The sequence below is a fragment of the Rutilus rutilus genome, assembly GCF_951802725.1.
Source record: "Rutilus rutilus genome assembly, chromosome: 8".
Lineage (NCBI taxonomy): Eukaryota > Metazoa > Chordata > Actinopteri > Cypriniformes > Leuciscidae > Rutilus > Rutilus rutilus.
The window spans coordinates 19779315-19800015 of NC_140222.1; the positions used below are offsets into that span (position 1 = coordinate 19779315).

Here is a 20701-nt window from a genome sequence, read left to right on the forward strand (position 1 = left end):
ATTGTCTTTTCTTCTAGACTTTCAGACTGCAGTATCACAGAAGAAGGTTATAAAGCTCTGGCTTCAGCTCTGAGATCAAACCCTTCACACCTGATAGAGCTGGATCTTACAGGAAATGATCCTGGACAATCAGGAGTGAAGGAGCTCAATGATTTACTACAGGATCAGAACTGTCAACTGAAGACACTGAGGTGAGACGTGATGAAATAATAGAAATTATATTATATGTATTGTATCTCAATAATACAATAAGCTACATAATATGTTGTTACATCAAATAAATCAGAGTGATTTCAAGACAAATATCATGTAAAATGGATTTTGTCATTACATCAAGTTTAGTTGAGAATTTAACTGAATCCTGCTTCATCTTCTCTTCTGCAGGTTTTTGGGTCCTGCTGCATATGAAGCCTGTCAGTATGTGGAAGGAATTGTGGGTAAAAACCCGTTACTCCTGAGAAAGCTGAATCTGAGTCAACGTGAACTAGGAGACACACGAGTGAATCAGATCGCTGCTCTACTGCAGGATAAACACTGTAAACTCAACACACTGATGTGAGTATTTCACATGGTTAAAATAGTATTTTAGAACCTTTAATAGTAATGTTACAGTAGTTGGTAATAGCATTTCCTCCAGTCAATATGTGTAGTGATTTCCAAATGACAAACTACTATCAGACATGACCAGGGGCTTAGTTTGTGGAGGGGATGGGGGGAGGTCCCCCCCCCCCAATAACCAAAACAAGCAAGTACAAAACAAGTAAAATGTGCAACCCATTTGAATTCTATTGAGAATTTACAGCTTTAAAACACAATGGAGAAAGTCGAACATGATCTAAAACGGCCACATAAACCAAAAAGACGAAAAGAGAAGAATGACGAAAAGATGAAAAGAGGAGAAAACATCATCCTGCAAAAACATAAATTAGAAAGCTTTTTAAGTAACTCAACCACTCTTACTAGAATTTATCAAATTCTATAGTATTTATTGTGGTAAATTTTGACTAACTTGTAGAATTTATAATAGATTATCTATTAAGGGAATAGATTTTTCACTTAAGTTTTATATTACAACTGTGTTATGTGTCTAGTTTCTGAATGTGTAGGTTGCTATTTTTTTATTGCAAATGATTTAGATAAAAAAGAAAGAAAAAAGTTAACATTGGTGACATCAATGATCTTACCTGTGATTATGTCCTTATTGTAATAAATACTATAGTTAAAGGTATAGTGGAGGATCTTTCCGAATTTTAGATAAGACCTGCCCTCTCCACTTTTTGAATAAGTTTGATTGATTCACCAGAATGATTGACAATTAGGAGGACCAATAGTATAGGGGATCCACCCGGAAGTAAAAAATCCTCCACTATACCTTTAAACAATTACAAGAACTACTTTTTAGGCCAAGTACAAGTTAGAATCAAGAGGACCTTCTTGAATTATTGTCTAAACAATTTGTGTTTTCTGCTAATAATGACAGATATTAGGAAAACCCTGGCTTTCAGATATGCCAAGAGATGACAGGAAATTAACATTTTCAATATAATAAAATGTAAAGTTAGTTTGTAAAAATGTAAAAATTCTGTCAAACTGATAAGTTTTAGCTTAAATAAAATAAAATACATTATTATCCTATGTAAACAAATAATTGTTAACTAGGCTATTACTTTATTGCAGTTATGTTATCAATGCATGTGTGGATGATACCACACAAAAAAACTATTTTGCAAAAACAAACTGTTACGTCCCTTTTTGATTTAGATAGGGGTAAGGGAGTATAACATTTAAATATGACACTTAACACTTAATATGAAGGACCGGGCAATAAAAGGAAAAAGATCAACTCAAAAACTCCACTCAAAAGTATTTATTTTTACAGAACCCAAAAGTGAAACAATATTTACAAACAATGAGGAGAACAACAAGACAAATAACAATACTAAACAAAAACAAACAAAGTTGGGAAGGTGAGCTCAAGAAATGCCAAATAAAATAAATAAATAAAACAGAACAAACTAGCTATAAGATTAATGCAACTAAACTAACTACCAAACGAAAAATGTAGAAAATAAAAGTATTTGGCGTCAAGACACCCTAACCAAACTACACTAACTACAATATAACAAACATTACAGGGTGTGGCACTCTCCTAAACCTAGTGTGTCTAATACAGTTCAAAATGTCCTACTGTTACGGGTTGTAACAAGGCTGAAGGCTCCAATATAAGAGTTTAATCACAGAGATACTTCTAAAGGTACAGACAGGCAGGGTATACACTCAAATATACACAGGGTATACACTCAATACACGCAACATTGCGTATGTCGTGCGACTTACTAACCTGCTCCCTCCTTCCCAGCCTCACATGATGACTGAACAAGGATGAACAGTATAACAAACAAAAACACTTCGCAACCACTATACGACAATTGATTAATTCACATGATAGACACACAGAAATCAGCAACAGCGAGCCAAACAAAGACAAATGCCAAAGTGAGCAAAAAGCTGGGGACGTGGAAGACATACGGGTATTTGAGGAAGGTGGTGTAATGTGATTGGATGGGTGAACCGGGACGTCATCATCCTTTAGGAAAACTGACAGGCTGTAGATTGATCCAATGAACATCTGAAACACACACACAACAACAACAACAACAACAAATATATTCCACATATCCCTATTGCAACACTCTAAATACATACACGTACGTAAAACAAACAATCAAACAAATAAATAAATCTCATGAGAGAGCATGCCCCGGGACCCCGCTAAACAGTTGACACTTCAACTCCCCCCAATGTTCAAACCAAAACTGCGCCCTTGGACATGACCACCAATAAATAAATAAAAATAAACAAAATGAGTGGGCCATCATAGATCTGAGTCACTTTCTTTTCTCTTTCTCTCTTCAGTCTGTGGGAATGCAGTATTACAGAGGAACAGTGTCTCATCCTGACTTCAGCTCTGAAATCAAACCCATCACACCTGAGAGAGCTGAACCTCAGTGAGAATAAAATAGAAAACACAGGAGTGAATCACTTATGTGACGTACTGAAGGATTCACACTGTAAACTGGAGATATTGAGGTCAGTAACATTCACATACATCAATCATAATTCTTAAAATCACTTGTACAGTTTAAATCAAGACACTGAGTTCACAGTTTTGGTGAAATCCAATTGTAAGTGAGCATCCTTATGCCCTTCTCACTCTGATAGTCCTTGAAATGGGACTTTAAGGGCATCAGGGCTTTTCCGTGCCATAATGAAGCTGTTTGGAACACACTTGGTGAAGAAAAAGACAATGTAATTTCCTCATTATCTTCACTTGGTATGTTACCATGACAACGCAGTATGGGGTCCAGCAGCCCATTAGCTTTTCTTACATTAATATTCTTACAATAATATGATTGTTGCAAATAAATATACATTTTGTATATTGTAATGAAGCTTTTAAAATATGGTGTGTGTGTGTGTGTGTGTGTGTGTGTGTGTGTGTGTGTGTGTGTGTGTGTGTGTGTGTGTGTGTGTGTGTGTGTGTGTGTTGGACACTGGTAAAGTCACATTTACCTTACATATCTACTATTAAAAACTTTTTTTTACCTAATAACTTATTTAAACTTCATATGAAATTCAAGATGAAAATGTGTGTAATAGTCCTATATGTCACAAACAAAACAAAACAACTTGACTTGTTCTGATCATATGTTTTCTCAAACTCTCCCGTCATCTGTCTTTAAAATGAATCACGAGGCCTCGTCACTCTGCATCGTGCTGTGAGAAATGTGTTCTGACTGAAAACTACATCTGCGATGACCGACAGCCAATGAGAGAGCAAGAGACAGGGCAGCGGGAAGTTCGGGGAGGAGTTATAGACCAGAATATCAGCAAGCATGGCTTCGGTTCTGAAAAAGGCTCCTCCTCTGTCTATTTGGACCCAAGAAATGGAGGAAAGTTTAATCAAGCTTAGACAGGAGCATCCATGTCTATTTGATGTTTCATCGGATCCCAAGCTTCTTACGGGCTACCATTTTTAATAACAATTACAGTCGTGCACGAGAACTCCGGTGTCACGCGTAATCTTGCATTATTTCCTTATCACTTCTCGTGTGTTTGGTTGTGAAATGTTGTTTGCGGACCAGACAGAGTTGTCAGCAATTCTTCCTATTGTAAAGTCATGCAACGTGTAAACAAACCGATCCATCGTGCAGTGTGAATACAGCAGCAACTGAATGTTACCTCAGATAGTCCTCCAGTGTGGAAAGAACAGTGATCTGACCACTTTAAAAATCATGCAATGTGAACTCTGCAATCCATCACTAACAGACTTGTGGAAAGGCCATTTATGATTTGATTTAGTTATTCACTTTCGTTTTGAGCGTCCCTACAGATCGTGTCTCCTCTGCCATTGAAGGGCGCAAAAAAATCAGTGTGGAATTTGTCCTTTGTTTGTTATGAAGATGCTATAACTTTGCAGAATGAAGATTTTCTTTTTCTCATTTCTCATTTCTCCAAATGTAGCTTAAGCGGCTGTGAAATGACAGATGAAGGTTGTTCTGCTGTAACTTCAGCTCTGAAATCAAACCCATCACACCTGAGAGATCTGGAGCTCAGTGAGAATAAACTAGGAGACTCTGGAGTGAAAAACCTCAGAGATCTACTGATGAACCCACAGTGCAAGCTGGAGAAACTACAGTAAGTAACATTACACTGTACAGCAGTTACTGTGAGATTACAGTTTACAGTTTATTTTAAGACAACAGGACTCAAGTAATAGTAATAGTGTTTATAGCTCTGAGTCTGCACCTTCTGTTACACTTTATTTTAAATGTATTTTAACTAGTAAGTAATAAATCTTAGTATATATTAAAAAAAATTCTCACAGCCTCATTTTCATACACATAAAATTCAATTTGGCGTCTAACCTGACTTAGGTCTATTGTGTAAATGTTTAAGAATTTGATACAATGTACTGATTGTGTAAATGTTGTTCTGCAGAAATCTGCTATGATAAAGAGTAAAGAAAACAGACAAAAGATATTGTTGAAAAATGATAGAGAAGAATCGACATCTTCCAGCATACAGAACTAGTGTGACAGCCTTAAAAACAGAGAGAAATTAGAAATTAAACTAGTGTCTGATGTAGCTCTTCAGTTTGTCTTTTCTCTTTCTGTCTTCAGTCTGTGGAGTTGCAGTATTACAGAGAAACAGTGTCTCATCCTGACTTCAGCTCTGAAATTAAACCCATCACACCTGAGAGAGCTGTACCTGAGCGGGAATAAACTAGGAGACTCTGGAGTGAAAAACCTCAGTGATCTACTGATGAACCCACAGTGCAAGCTGGAAAAACTAGAGTAAGTAACATTACACTGTACAGCAGTTACTGTGAGATTACAGTTTACAGTTTATTTTAAGACAACAGGACTCAAGTAATAGTGTTTATAGCTCTGAGTCTGCACCTTCTGTTACACTTTATTTTAAATGTATTTTAACTAGTAAGTAATAAATCTTAGTATATATAAAAAAAAATTCTCACAGCCTCATTTTCATACACATAAAATTCAATTTGGCGTCTAACCTGACTTAGGTCTATTGTGTAAATTTTTAAGAATTTGATACAATGTACTGATTGTGTAAATGTTGTTCTGCAGAAATCTGCTGCTATGATAAAGAGTAAAGAAAACAGACAAAAGATATTGTTGAAAAATGATAGAGAAGAATCGACATCTTCCAGCACACAGAACTAGTGTGACAGCCTTAAAAACAGAGTATCAGAAATTAAACTAGTGCCGGATGTAGCTCTTCAGTTTGTCTTTTCTCTTTCTGTCTTCAGTCTGTGTGAATGCAGTATTACAGAGAAACAGTGTCTCATCCTGACTTCAGCTCTGAAATCAAACCCATCACACCTGAGAGATCTGGACCTCAGTGAGAATAAACTAGGAGACTCTGGAGTGAAAAACCTCAGTGATCTACTGATGAACCCACAATGCAAGCTGGAAAAACTAGAGTAAGTAACATTGTAATCTCACAGTAACTGCTGCACAGAATAGTTTACTGTTTATTTTATTTTAAGACAACAGGACTCCAGTAATAGTGTTTATAGCTCTGCAGCTTCTGTTTGTTTTTTATTTTAAATGTCTTTTAACTAGTAATAAATCTTAGTACACTGCTATATATGTTTTTTTCTCACAGCCTCATTTTCATCCACATAAAACTTAATATGTTGTCTAACCTGACTAAGGTCTATTGTGTTAAATTTGAAGAATTTAATACAATGTACTGATTGTGTAAATGGAAAAGAATGGAAAAGAAATCTGCTGCTACAATAAAGAATAAAGAAAAGAGACATAAAAGAAATAGAAGAAAAATGAAAGATAATAAACAACATCTTCCAGCACACAGAACTATTGTGAAAGTTGAAAACAGAGTATGGGAATTATTTGTATTTGTATTTATTTTGATCTCCATTAGCTGCAACGAGTATAGCTATTCTTCCTGGAGTCAAACCAACATGCTTCTCTTCAAACAATTTTACACCAGTTTTTCCAACACCACACACCTAAACAATATTTAAAAACATAGACATGTCTAAACACTACAAACCCCAACACCCACCCACACACACACTCACACACTCACACACTCATGCACTCACACACACACATACACACAGTATATACAGTACATATATGGGGTGGTTGTGGCGCAATGGATAAGACACATGCCTTTGGTGTGAGAGACCCGGGTTCGAATCCACTGTGAGACACCAATGTGTCCCTGAGCAAGACACTTAACCCCTAGTTGCTCCAGAGGCGTGTGACCTCTGACATATATAGCAATTGTAAGTCGCTTTGGATAAAAGCGTCAGCTAAATGAATAAATGTAAATGTAAAAAAATATACATATACATACATTTCTACAATTATTTCAGCAGTAAAAGAGATTACTTGACTCATAATTAGTTAGTACTATCATATCATAGCTCTTACAATAACAAAAAATCATCATTAGACTTAGACATTAGACAGTAGACATCATTGTGACTGACTGCAACCTTAAGTTTACAGTCAACTAACACGAAAGATGCTTTTTCAAAAGGACTTTAAATTGGTATTAGCTGTTTGCTGTAATGATGTCGCTTGGCAAAGTGTTCCAGTTATAGCCTACATTGCTCTATACATTACTGTACTTTTTCCACAGTTGGTTTTCACTTTGGGTAGTTTGAATCTACCCTCCGTGGCATGCCTGGTTTCATAGCTGTGTTCATCAGAGCTGAAGCATAGCTTTTGCTGTAGTACATTAGGAATTTTGGTAATGACAATGCTTCTTGTCAAATTTAGCAATGAGGCTAATAATCTCTCCTTTACTTTTAACCATGGCAAGACATTATGCATCATGTTCACATTAGTTCTTAGTGGGCATCGAAGTGCACACCGAGCTGGTCTGTTTTGGACTGTTTGTATGGCCATATATGTGCTGCTGCAGCACAGGACCAAATCTCAGAACAGTAATCTAACTGTGACAGTACAACAGTTTTTATAACATCTGCAGTCATGTTAAAAGGCAACATGTTGGAACACCTTCTAACCATCGAGAGACCTCTACCCATCCTGCGTACTACTGCGTTTATATGACTAGACCATGATCATTTATTGTCCACTTCTATACCAAGTAGTTTGGTCTCTTGTACTTGGGCAACATTTATATCCTTGACCACAATATTCAGTTTGGGTTCATTCAACAGCATATATCTGGTTCCAAAAATTATACTTTTTGTTTTACTAATATTTAGAACTAACTTATTATTTGTGAGATTTTAATTCCTCCATTAAAACAATTTCCAATTCTTGCACTGTACTTTGTGAAGAATAAATAGTTGAGTCATCAGCATACATTGCGATCTTTGCCTTTCTTAAGACCAATGGTAAGTCATTTATATATATGAAGAGTTCAGATGCAAAAGCCTCTAAGTGCCATCTGAAATTTTCTTCTAGAATGATCATTTTTATCAAGCTTGTATATTTAAGTTCAGCAATTTCACTTAAATGACAATTAATAGGTAATTTTCATTGCCATTTAAGTGAAATTATTGAACTTAAATATACGAGCTTGATAAAATGTATCATTTTAGAAGAAAATTTCAGATGGCACTTAGAGGCTTTTGCATCTGAACTCTTCATATAGAAAACAGGAGTGGTCCTAGGCAGCTTCCCTGTGGTATACCACAGCAAACAGTTTTTTTCACCTGAAAAACTTCCATAAAAAAAAAACAACAGTTTGTCTCCTGTTTATTAAATAATTCTGAAGCCAAATTGATGCTGCTGAACTAAACCCATAACATTGCATCTTTCTTAACAGAAGGTTGTGATCAATGAGATCAAAAGCTGAGCTAAAATCTAACAGTACAGCTGCTGCAAACCTTCTGTTATCTATTGCTGTCAACCAATCAGTTCTCATCTGAGCCATAGTAGTAGTAGTTGAGTGACCTGCTCTGTATGCATGTTGGAAATCTGTATTTAAGTCATTATCAGAAGAATATTCTTGAATTTGTTCAAAAACAATCCTTTCCAAAATTTTGCTCAGAGCAGGCAACAGACTGATTGGTCTACTGTTTGAACCGCAGAATGGTACAGTGCTGCTTTTTGGTAAAGGTACAATTTTAGCCATTTTCCAAGCCAGTGGATAAATACCCTTATCAAAACTCAAATTTAGGATATGAGCAACTGGAACCGCAATTAACCTTGCAACAAGGTTATATAATCTTGCATCAATATTATCTACACCTGATGGTTTTTCTTTACATTCTCTTAGTAACTTTTCAACCTGGTTCACAGTGACGTTCATAAACTCAAACCTGCAAGTCTTTCCTGCCATAATGTTATTTGTAATTAAAATTTCTGCTTTTGTATTATTTGTTTGTTCCATATCACCTCGTAGTTTTTTAATTTAATAACAAAAATAGTTATTTAAGTGATTGGCTATGTCCACTGGCTTTGTAATAAAATGACCACAAGATTCCAGAAATGATGGAGTAGATCTAGCATTCCTTCCCAACATATTATTTAGGATACTCCATAATTTCTTGCTGTCATGCCTCTCATCTATAATCAGATTTTTATAATGCCACTTTTTCTTTTTCTTTAATTTGGATACATAATTCCTTATCTTTCGGTATACCTGCCAATCTGATTCATAATTAGAAATATTTTCCACTTTCTTAGCCTCATCTCTTTGTTCCATACAGTCCTTAAGTTCAGTATCAATCCAGCCAGCTCTTATGTTCCTTACTGTTCTCTTTTTCAGAGGGGCATGTTTATCACTTACTTCTAAAAACTTCTTGTTAAATGTTTCAACTGCATGATCTGGATTATTACTCCTCAAGACATCATTCCAACAAATATTTCTGACATCCTCAATAAAACCATCTTCAGTAAAGTGTTTATATGATCTTTTAACTATTATTGTGTGCCCTCCTTTAGGAACCCTGGTTTTTCTTACCATTGCTATTATGATCGCTGCAGCCGATTGGGATTGATATTGCTTCAGTACAAAGATCACCAGAGTTTGTAAAAATATGGTCAATCAAAGTCGATGTTCTAGATCCATTACTCGAACTGCAAATCCTAGTTGGCTTGGACACAACTTGTATCAAGCCACATGCCTCAGTAATAGAATGAAGCTTATTCCTTGAAGGACATTGTAGTGAGTTCCAGTCTATATTAAAGTCTCCCATAATATAGATTTCGTTTTGATTATCACACACATTGTCTATCATAGTACATAATTTATCTAAATAAGCTGAGTTTGCATTAGGAGGACGGTAACAGCAGCAAACCAGTAACGGCTTTTAATGTGGAATATGGACTTGAAGCCATAATGCTTCAATCTCATACAACATTAAGTCTGTTCTCATTTTTACCGGTATATGGTCCTGTATAAAGATAGCAACTCCACCACCCCTTGCATTTCTGTCTTTCCTATAAATACTATATCCTTGGATATGAAGTGAGGAGTCTTCAAATGTGGAGTCCAAATGAGTCTCTGTGATTCCTAATATATGTAAATGACCTTTTAATAGAATATCTGTAATGTCAGTCACCTTATTTCTAAGACTACGTATATTTAAATGTGCCAATTTTAGTCCCTTTCTATTTAATTTAGTAAAATTAGCCATCTATCAGTTAAGATTGTCCATTGAACCACTCATATAATCTCTGCACATAATTTTATCGTTATTAGATCCCAATTTATATACAATATAACAAAAACAAACACTCACACACCCATACTCACACTTATTCACACCCCCTAAATCTGTGATCATTGTATAATTTTTTAAATTTTTTTATAACTTGTGCAATAATCTTCTCCTTATTGTCCTGCTGTGAAAAAGTACATATCTTAGTCCATTATTATCAGCATCCAATACGTTCCCTATATATTTTCATAATACAATTTACAAGGGTCCGCCAATCCTCCAATAGGCTGTTCCAGATATTGTCATATATGACGCACTCACCAAATCAACAGCGTATTCGCCCTTCATCACGTGCCCTGCAGTGTGGAACCAAAACAATAGTTCTTGTCATTCCAGCATTAATCTGAGCGACTTAAACTAGTGTCTGATGTAGAACTTCAGTTAGGTGGTTCACATTGATCTGAGTCATTGTCTTTTCTCTTTCTGTCTTCAGTCTGTGGAGTTGCAGTATTACAGAGAAACAGTGTCTCATCCTGACTTCAGCTCTGAAATCAAACCCATCACACCTGAGAGAGCTGTACCTGAGCGGGAATAAACTAGGAGACTCTGGAGTGAAAAACCTCAGTGATCTACTGATGAACCCACAATGCAAGCTGGAAAAACTAGAGTAAGTAACATTATTCTGTGCAGCAGTTACTGTGAGATTACAGTTTACTGTTTATTTTATTTTAAGACAACAGGACTCAAGTAAAAGTGTTTATAGCTCTGCAGCTTCTGTTTGTTTTTTATTTTAAATGTCTTTTAATTAGTAATAAATCTTAGTACACTGCTATATGTTTTTTTTCTCACACCCTCATTTTCATACACATAAAATTCAATATGTTGTCTAACCTGACTAAGGTCTATTGTGTTAAATTTGAAGAATTTAATACAATGTACTGATTGTGTGAATGGAAAAGAATGGAAAAGAAATCTGCTGCTACAATAAAGAATAAAGAAAAGAGACATAAAAGAAATAAAAGAAAAATGAAAGATAATAAACAACATCTTCCAGCACACAGAACTATTGTGAAAGTTGAAAACAGAGTATGGGAATTAAACTAGTGTCTGATGTAGAACTTCAGTTTGGTGGTTCACATTGATCTGAGTCATTGGCCCTCATTTATCAAAAGTGCGTACACCAAATTTCCAGCGTACACCTGGCGTACACCCAAAACCACGGTGACTTTGAGATTTATCAATATGGACGTTGGCATATGGCACGCTCAAATCCTACGCCAGCTCAGGATGATGATGATTTATTTATTATCCTTTCGGAAATTTGTTCTGTACCATACCACACCACAGGAGGTGGTGTACGCACGTTTTGAGTGCGGGAATGCGCAGAAAAACAATTCCTAACACCACAAAACGCACTGACAAACTAAAAGATATGATATATTATGACTCACTGTAAAAAAACAACAACATAGTAATTATAAACTTCAGTGTTTATTTTTGTGCAACATGGACTTCAATGTTTAATTTGTGTGACTTTACCAAAGCATTTGAATTGTAGGCATATGTATTCCTTAAGTTGTGAGCCTGTGCGCTTTACCTGACGTTTCAAGCCTTGTTAAATACTTTCGCCTGGCTCCGCAGACTGCGCGCGCACCTCCCCAAACGGACGAGGCGTATATACTCGACGCGCTCGCCGTTGTACTATTCTTTGAAACGATGGTTAGGCCAGGGTTAGGCCACGCAGGTGTGCACGGACTGGGTTCAGTAATTAAAGGCTTTCAATGACCAAAAAATAATTCAGACTGACAAAATAATAAAAATGACATTCTTCTTCTTTTAAATAATAATAATAATAATAATAATACAAATAATAATAATAACGACATTCTTCTTCTAAATAACAATAAGCGTCATTAATAATAAAAATCTAGAAATTAATTTTGTTTCTTTCCACTTCCCTGGTTTCGCTTTCTCTTTCTCAAAGAAGTTTCTCTTCTTTGCCGTCTTCTGTTTGTCCATGGCGTAAAATGAGGGCGTGGGGGAAGCGGAGACTTGAATATATAGGGGCGTGTTATTCTAATGACGCTCGTTTTCAGCCGCGGCATTTATCAAGCGCAGGTATTGCGTACACCTGGATTTCAAAGGTACGCACAGCTTCATGAATCAGGCGGTGAGAAGAGTGTAAGCATAATCTTACGCCAATATATACGCCCGTTTCTACGCAAGAATGATAAATGAGGGCCAATGTCTTTTCTCTTTCTGTCTTCAGTCTGTGTGAATGCAGTATTACAGAGAAACAGTGTCTCATCCTGACTTCAGCTCTGAAATCAAACCCATCACACCTGAGAGATCTGAACCTCAGTGAGAATAAACTAGGAGACTCTGGAGTGAAAAACCTCAGTGATCTACTGATGAACCCACAGTGCAAGCTGGAGAAACTAGAGTAAGTAACATTATTCTGTGCAGCAGTTACTGTGAGATTACAGTTTATTTTATTTTAAGACAACAGGACTCAAGTAAAAGTGTTTATAGCTCTGCAGCTTCTGTTTGTTTTTTATTTTAAATGTCTTTTAACTAGTAATAAATCTTAGTACACTGCTATATATGTTTTTTTTCTCACAGCCTAATTTTCATCCACATAAAACTTAATATGTTGTCTAACCTGACTAAGGTCTATTGTGTTAAATTTGAAGAATTTAATACAATGTACTGATTGTGTAAATGGAAAAGAATGGAAAAGAAATCTGCTGCTAGAATAAAGAATAAAGAAAAGAGACATAAAATAAATAAAAGAAAAATGAAAGATAATAAACAACATCTTCCAGCACACAGAACTATTGTGAAAGTTGAAAACAGAGTATGGGAATTAAACTAGTGTCTGATGTAGAACTTCAGTTAGGTGGTTCACATTGATCTGAGTCATTGTCTTTTCTCTTTCTGTCTTCAGTCTGTGGAGATGCAGTATTACAGAGGAACAGTGTCTCATCCTGACTTCAGCTCTGAAATCAAACCCATCACACCTGAGAAAGCTGGACCTGAGTGAGAATGAACTAGGAGACTCTGGAGTGAAAAACCTCAGTGATCTACTGATGAACCCACAGTGCAAACTGGAGAATCTACAGTTAGTAACATTATTCTGTGCAGCAGTTACTGTGAGATTACAGTTTACTGTTTATTTTATTTTAAGACAACAGGACTCCAGTAATAGTGTTTATAGCTCTGCATCTTCTGTTTGTTTTTTATTTTAAATGTCTTTTAACTAGTAATAAATCTTAGAACACTGCTATATATGTTCTCAAACTTCTCTTATGGACATAAACCACATTTTGGATATCATATTGTGTTTAATATTAATATTCCTGTAGTTCAGAATCACGTGCTTATGAGACCCACATTAGTTCTTTGACTCTTACACACACACACACACACACACACACACACACACACACACACACACACACACACACACACACGAAGTGCTCTGTCTGGTTTAAAGATCAACAGGTGCTCAACACCTTGTATATCCGGGCCTGGTTGTGCTTTGTACCACCTGAGATGAAAACGACTAAAATAATCCAAATTTTTAAAGCTACTCTATCCATTTTCTTTTAATTAATTTAAAAAATAGCACGTTATTATTCTGAGAGTGCAAAAAGATCAGTCTTCCCAACTGTGGCTTACCCTAATACACTTTTATAAACCTGTAATATTGAACTGTATTTTAGAGCTGTTTGGATATCATAGGAAATTACTTGAATCATACACACTTATACAGAGAAAAGTAACTCCAGTAGTTAGTTTTATTTTTCACCAATAGAGGGACAAAAGTTTATTGTAGTGTAGCGATAAAGAGATACTCAACCCAAAACTGAAAGTTTCATCATTTACATTCCTTAATGCCATCTCAGATGTATACAAGTTTATTTTTAGATAAATAATCTGTCTCTATGAACTGGTGTACTGGACCTCCAAAGATGACGCTTCATAAACCACACAACGGTTATCTATACGAGCCCAGTTGATAAAAATAAATAAACGATAGGTGTTTGTGAGAAAAATACTAATATTTCTAACTTTTTAAACCATAGACCATCATATCTATAAACCAACTGTAACATTGTGTGGATTATCTCTTTAACAAACACTTCAACAGTTTAAACCAAGACACTTTATACTTTGTCTCTCCTGAAAAGACTGTTTACAGTGAAACATAATTCACCTTAGTCATGTGTTTTGTGATCTGGTGAAAGTAAGATGATCTCTGTCTGTTTGTCTCTTTCTAGCCTTAAAAAATGTGGCATTACAGATGTTTCTGCTTTAACTCAGTCTTTGACAAACTCAAATGCACTGCAGTTTTTAAAAGTGCTTGATCTGAGAAACAATAACATAGGAGACTCAAAGAAGCCGCTCAGAGACGTGATACGAGACTCAAACTGTACACTGAGGTGAGTAAACATCACTGTGATGTTTAAGATACTTTCTTTTATCTCTGACAGTCTTTCAGTATTTGTGCAAGGAAAATATAATAAAGTTTTATTGAAACCTGTTTCAAAGTTTGCGTTCTCAGGCCACCAGAATGCTGTGTCGTGTAAATGAACGGCCAGAATGCATTCAACGTTTTCTGTTGAAAACTGTCGTGTAAATGGCCCTATAAATTATTTTTACAATGGAAATGAATCAACCCTGAACTTACTTAAACTGGACAATGACTTTCTTCTAGAGTTACTGTACAGCCAAAAAAAATTTGCTTTAATTTCCTGTTATCTCTGTTAAGCTGCTTTATAAAAATCTGTTTTGTAAAAAGCGCTATATAAATGAAGGCGACTTGGCTTGACATGACCAATGAAATCTCTAGAATCAGCTGGGGGCGGGGTTTGTACTTTAGTGGTTTCTGGAGAAAAACAAAGGAACATACAACTTTAATGAACAATAGCTGTATGTTATAATATATTTAATATAGTATATAGCTCATCAGTAGAAAATCAATAGACTAACAAAATTAGACTGATAGTTGTACACAGATTGTAAAACACAGGTAAAATCAGCTGTCCAGCCTCACATGATCAATGTCTCTGTCTCTTGTGTGTTTCTACTTTCATAAGCATCACGTCACATTGCTTTATGCTTTCTTTACTTTATAAACTCTAAGAAACGAGTGAGGATCTGATGTCTGTACAACTTAATCTAAAATTTGCATTCTATATTCAAATATAAACTCTGTTCTCAACTGACAATATCAGTTTTATATCTTTAAAATGATTGAGGATTTTGGTGAGATTTGGTGAGAACATTTAAAACCTACATCTAATGAATTCAGAGTGATTATACAGAAATGCATGTATTTAATAGCGAATTTTAAACTGCTTCAAACCACACTGCCTCGACAAATGTTTATCATACTAGCTCTTATGTATTACTATACTAGAAATGTAAACAGAATAATTAGAAATATACATGTACACAAAAGTAATATTGAATAAATATTGTGAGTTTAGTACTCTGATAGTTTTATTTTATTTACAGGTGAAATGGACTGAGAAGATCTTGGTCAGAGCTGAGATGAAGCAAGAATAAAGAAGTCTTTAGTATAAGGCCTACAATCATGATGATATTGGAATTAAACTCATCCATATTGAAGCAATTAAAATATTGCTAATCATAACTGTCATTGCCAAATTCAGCACTCAAATGTATCAAGTGATATTGAACGTTCAATTTATTGGGGGCTACATGATTTCTTTATGCCTTACTGTCATTTTCCATTTGTGGACATTTTCAGGGATGAGATTCTTCCAGAATAATTGGCCTATAATAATTAGTTTGGGTGGGGGGGTTTGGTGTGTTGATCACTTCCCTCTCATCTTAATCACGCTATGCGATATGGGATAATATTAAACCATTTGTCTGTTATGTTTTTTTTTTTGCTATTTGAAAGAGTGAGAGAGAGAGTGAGTCCCCACTAGTGATAGTAATGCCGAGAGAACGAAGCAAAAGTTTAGTCTGGTTACACACTTTAGGGCTGTGATATTAACCTAATTTTATTTTTGATTTGGGCTTCCAAGGATTATAAAAAGAAGATATTTGAGGTGAAACTTTTAAAAACTAGCCACGTTCTGTCTAGCACAACTTCCTCCCCTTCACAGCGGTGATCATTCATTCCTCTCTAAAACCCAAACTTCACTTCAGAATCAGCACAATCTGTGATTGCTGTAAACTAATAACGCACTGTTTTCAACTTCAAGGTGCTGTGTGTGTGTGCTCCGAAACGGACCGCAAAACACAAGCAAATTATACATTAATTATACAAAAATATATTATATTTTTTTAGGAAAATCACGATTTTATCACGATTCTTTTTCATGTTGATCTTACCATTTTGCAAGTGACCATTACAGCCAAACTAATTTCTCTATTTTAAAAACAAAGCCTTACAAGGAAACAAAATATAAAAGAAATATATAAAATAAAAAAGAACAACTTTATTAAAAAATAAGAACAACGATTCACATTATATGTATAGACAACATAATATACAAATGTATATACAGTATTGTTCAGCTACAGTAGGTGTGTTTAACAGTAGCATTCAATGCATCCCAGACTGAAGTGAAGTTCCGCCTACTTGCCTGTCAATCATCCAATGAGCTGAAACAAATTAACTTTGCCAATTACATGTAGCTTTTAATAAACATAACCTGTACAGAAAACTCTGAGAAACATATACATACAAAACTTCTTCATTATGCCTTATTATCCTGATTCAAATATCACGATTGTTTAGATTAAAATCCAATTATCTATAAACAATGCTGTACTTTACCAAACCTCTTTCTAGAGACCTTGGCATATCTTAAATTATATCAGTGCCATTGATTTGTCTCAAGATGCACACCAGGAATTATTTATCTTTTTAAAAAAAGTTTATAAAAGCTACTTAAAAAAATCTTATTGAACTAAGGCCAAATCCTGTCTTAATCTAAGCCCTATCTGTGAAACCGTGCCTATTTTTTTCCCCCACCTTGTATTATTTTATTTTTTTTTTTCACGTTGCGGTTCAGGGCTTCCATGGTATTGTAATGTGTTGGCATATTGTAAAATAAAATTGTATAATATTATTTTGTTTGAAGTGTTGATTTGTGTTCAAGTGTTCATTTAGACAGAAATAAAATGTCACATCTGCAGTTCTCAAGCTGACCACGAGAGGTCAACAACCAACACATTTTAGCACATCACTATCCCAAATCTTCAGCAGAACTAGTATTTTACAGCTCTGTTTGTGATTGCTTTTCCTTTGGAATTCCAAAGCTGCCAAAATAAATAGCCTACATAAAAAAAACATATAAAGAATAAATAATAATAATAAAAAAAATAGTATTTATACATTTATTTCCTTATTTATGTATAATTGTATTTTTCCGCATTTATTTATTTTTTCATTTATTTATTTATCATTTATTTATTTATTTTTGTATACATGTATTTATGTCTTAATTTTATTTTGTTCTCATTTATTTGTTTCTACATTTCTTTGTCCTCATGTAATAAGGTGGGCATGTTTTACCTCAGACAGAGCTCAGAGTGGCAGTGCTGAAGCTTTGAGGTCACAGTGACACTTTGTGGTGTGAACAAACGAAATGAAGAGGTGTGTGATGAGAGGTGTGTGTGGGCTGTGGGCACATGCCCTTTGCAAGTCACACAGGAAATTAATGACTTAAAACATGATAAAAGATTTTGGCCGTATTTCCCATCTCTAAGTCATTTAATATCACCCTAACTGCATGCTATATTGGGTGATCATAAATACTCTTTATCCTGGACATGGCCATAATAAAATCATCCGGTCGGGATTTTTAAAATGTCTTGGCACACATAATCAGAAGCCGCATCTTCAACAGATCTGATAACAGACACTTTTACACGAAGCACGTACATGTGAAATGATACAGTATTAATCACATTTTATGTACACTGGATGAGGCTGATAAGAGTTTGCTTTTATTGTCGATGAGACTCGCACACCAGCTCAGAGAAACCAGAGTAGCATATCACTGAAGTCTACGCAAGCATATTGATCAATGCGTTTGAACCACGACTGCAAATTCAGTTTCCATTCGCATTTCCTAATTTTGCATGCACAACATGTGACAGTTCGAATGCTTAAAAATATAACACATATTTCAAAGATGCGGCTCTTAGATACTGATGACACATCTTAAGCTAAATCATCAACTGGAATTATTCGGGATTAAATTAAACAAAAGATGCTCATGTCAATTCAAACAGCAGCTGTTGTGCCCCCTCAGATTTTTGAGCCAACTGCATAGTAATACTATGGAAGTCAATGGGGTTAATCAACTGTTAGGTTACCAAAACATTCTTCAAAATATCTTCCTTTGTGTTCAGCAGAAGAAAGAAATTAATACAGGTGGGTGAGTAAATGATGACAGAATTTTCATTTTTAAGTGAACTTTTCCTTTAAGGCACCTTAACCCATGCTAAGGCGGGCTCCTCACACCTCCTTAACCTGTTCTCCCTGGCAAAATGAATTGCTTTTACACGTCCATCCACCAGGCCTCTGATAAAGCCTCGGCCTTGGCTGTACATCTCCCTGCTTTACGCTTACCGTGCTCCTGGTTGACATGGGGGAACAACTGGAGAAAGGAACGCCCTCACCTGCTCCCTGGAAGGAGTTTGTCGCTGTTAATGACCTTGTTCTCTATAATGCCCGTCAAGTAGTCCAAGCTAGCAGGTGTTCAATGGCTCTCTCGGTGGTCGAAGAACGTCCACTGTGGCTTAATCTATCTGGTCTCCCGGATACTGAAAAGTGGTATGAAAAAGCTTAAAAGTGGTAAGCAAACTTTGCTTTCCAAGAAAGCCTAACTCCCCTGCCACTGGACGGCATGTCCATAATGCAGACAGGGCTAATAAATACCATAGCAAGCCACCGGCCCAGCAGAGTAACCCCTCTCCTACTAAGCCCTGGATAAAATATATTTCGCTGAGGCTGTGGCCAAGAAACCCCCAAACACCAATCCCTCTGACCCCAAACGCAAGCAGCCGGCCCGATGCACGGCCACAGGGGGCTCTAAGTCCATGCGGTCCCTTACCTGGCATTGGACATTCACTCTGTCGAGCCAGACTTGATGCATTTGGATGCTTCTGCAGAGGTCAGGTACGCGTTTCATATTTCAGAGAACTAGGGTTACTTCTTCTTCTTCTTCTTCTTCTTCTTCTTCTTCTTCTTCTTCTTCTTCTTCTTCTTCTTCTTCTTCTTCTTCTTTTAGTTGTCTGGCCGTAACTAAGGTTACGAACGGTAAGCTATTGTTTTATGGTTTGGATGGCGGTATGTCTAACAACATTCTTAATCATGACCGTCTACAGCCAGGTAAATTTACCATAATCTTGTAATGGATTGATTAGGTATCCCACGACAAAAGAATGCAAGCCACCCATCTAAGAAGAAACAAAGATCGAGAGGTGGGGTCAGCAAAAGCTCAAACAAAGAGGCGTTAAAACTCCCTGTAAATACCTTGCCTAATGTAGGCTATGCTATACTGAGGAATAAAATTGATGAATTGGCAGTGGAAATTAAACATGACAGTGACTTTAGGCAAAGTCACTTGTTATTTTTCAAAGAGACTTGCTTGGTTAAAGGAATATTCAGGATATATCCTTAAATTGCTATATATAGAGCCTAGATAAAGTTGTGTCTCGCAAGTCTGTGGGAGGAGAACTATGTTTTTGTGTGTGTGTGTTTTATAGGAGGATTTATGAATTTTAATAGTTATTTTGAACCTACAAATACACTTCCAGATACATATGCACGCACACACATAAATAGAAGTCCAAAGCGCAGAGGACGGAAAGGACGCAAGAGAATGCCCATATATGGGAAACAGCGATGTCACCAAAAACCCCATCTGAAGCAATAGAAGGTTAAAGGGATAGTTCACCCAAAAATGAAAATTCTATGATCATTTACTCTCCCTCAAGTTGTTCCAAACCTGTATGACTGTCTTTCTTCTGCTGAACACAAAAGAAGATATTTTGAAGAAAGTCGGTAACCTTAATGTCATTGACTTCCATAGTAGGAAAAAAAAATACTATGGAAGTCAATGGGGACCAGCAACTGTTTAATTACCAACCTTCTTTAAAATATCTTTTTTTTTGTGTATAGCAGAAGAAAGAAAGTCATACAGGTTTGGAACAACTTTAGGGAGAGTAAATGATCACAGAATTTTCATTTTTGGGTGAACTATCCCTTTAATGTTGCAAGGCTCAGTCATGGGAGTCAAAAAAATCCCATGCTCAGTCATGGGAAAAGAAAAAAAAACAAGAAACTGCATTGGAACAATGTAACCCAGTTCTGTATGACTGCATTTTTTATTTTGATGTCGATTGCAGAGAGAAATCAAATCTCTTCTAGCTTAATCCTAGCTAAATTTATTTTGGTCTAAACTGCTCTGCTGTATTACTGTAACTTGAAAAACCTTGGATGAG

At 35.8% G+C, this 20701-nt stretch overlaps 1 protein-coding gene across 1 annotated transcript in view; it reads left to right on the forward strand.

Annotated features, from left to right (window-relative positions):
- LOC311295941 (uncharacterized protein) overlaps nucleotides 1-20701 on the forward strand; it is a 389126-nt gene that overhangs the window by 339259 nt on the left and 29166 nt on the right. Inside the window, exons 62-64 of the mRNA XM_084417493.1 lie at nucleotides 5837-6010; nucleotides 10695-10868; nucleotides 12471-12644. Of these exons, the coding sequence (XP_084273619.1) occupies nucleotides 5837-6010; nucleotides 10695-10868; nucleotides 12471-12644 (522 nt within the window). The remainder of the gene's footprint in view (nucleotides 1-5836; nucleotides 6011-10694; nucleotides 10869-12470; nucleotides 12645-20701) is intronic.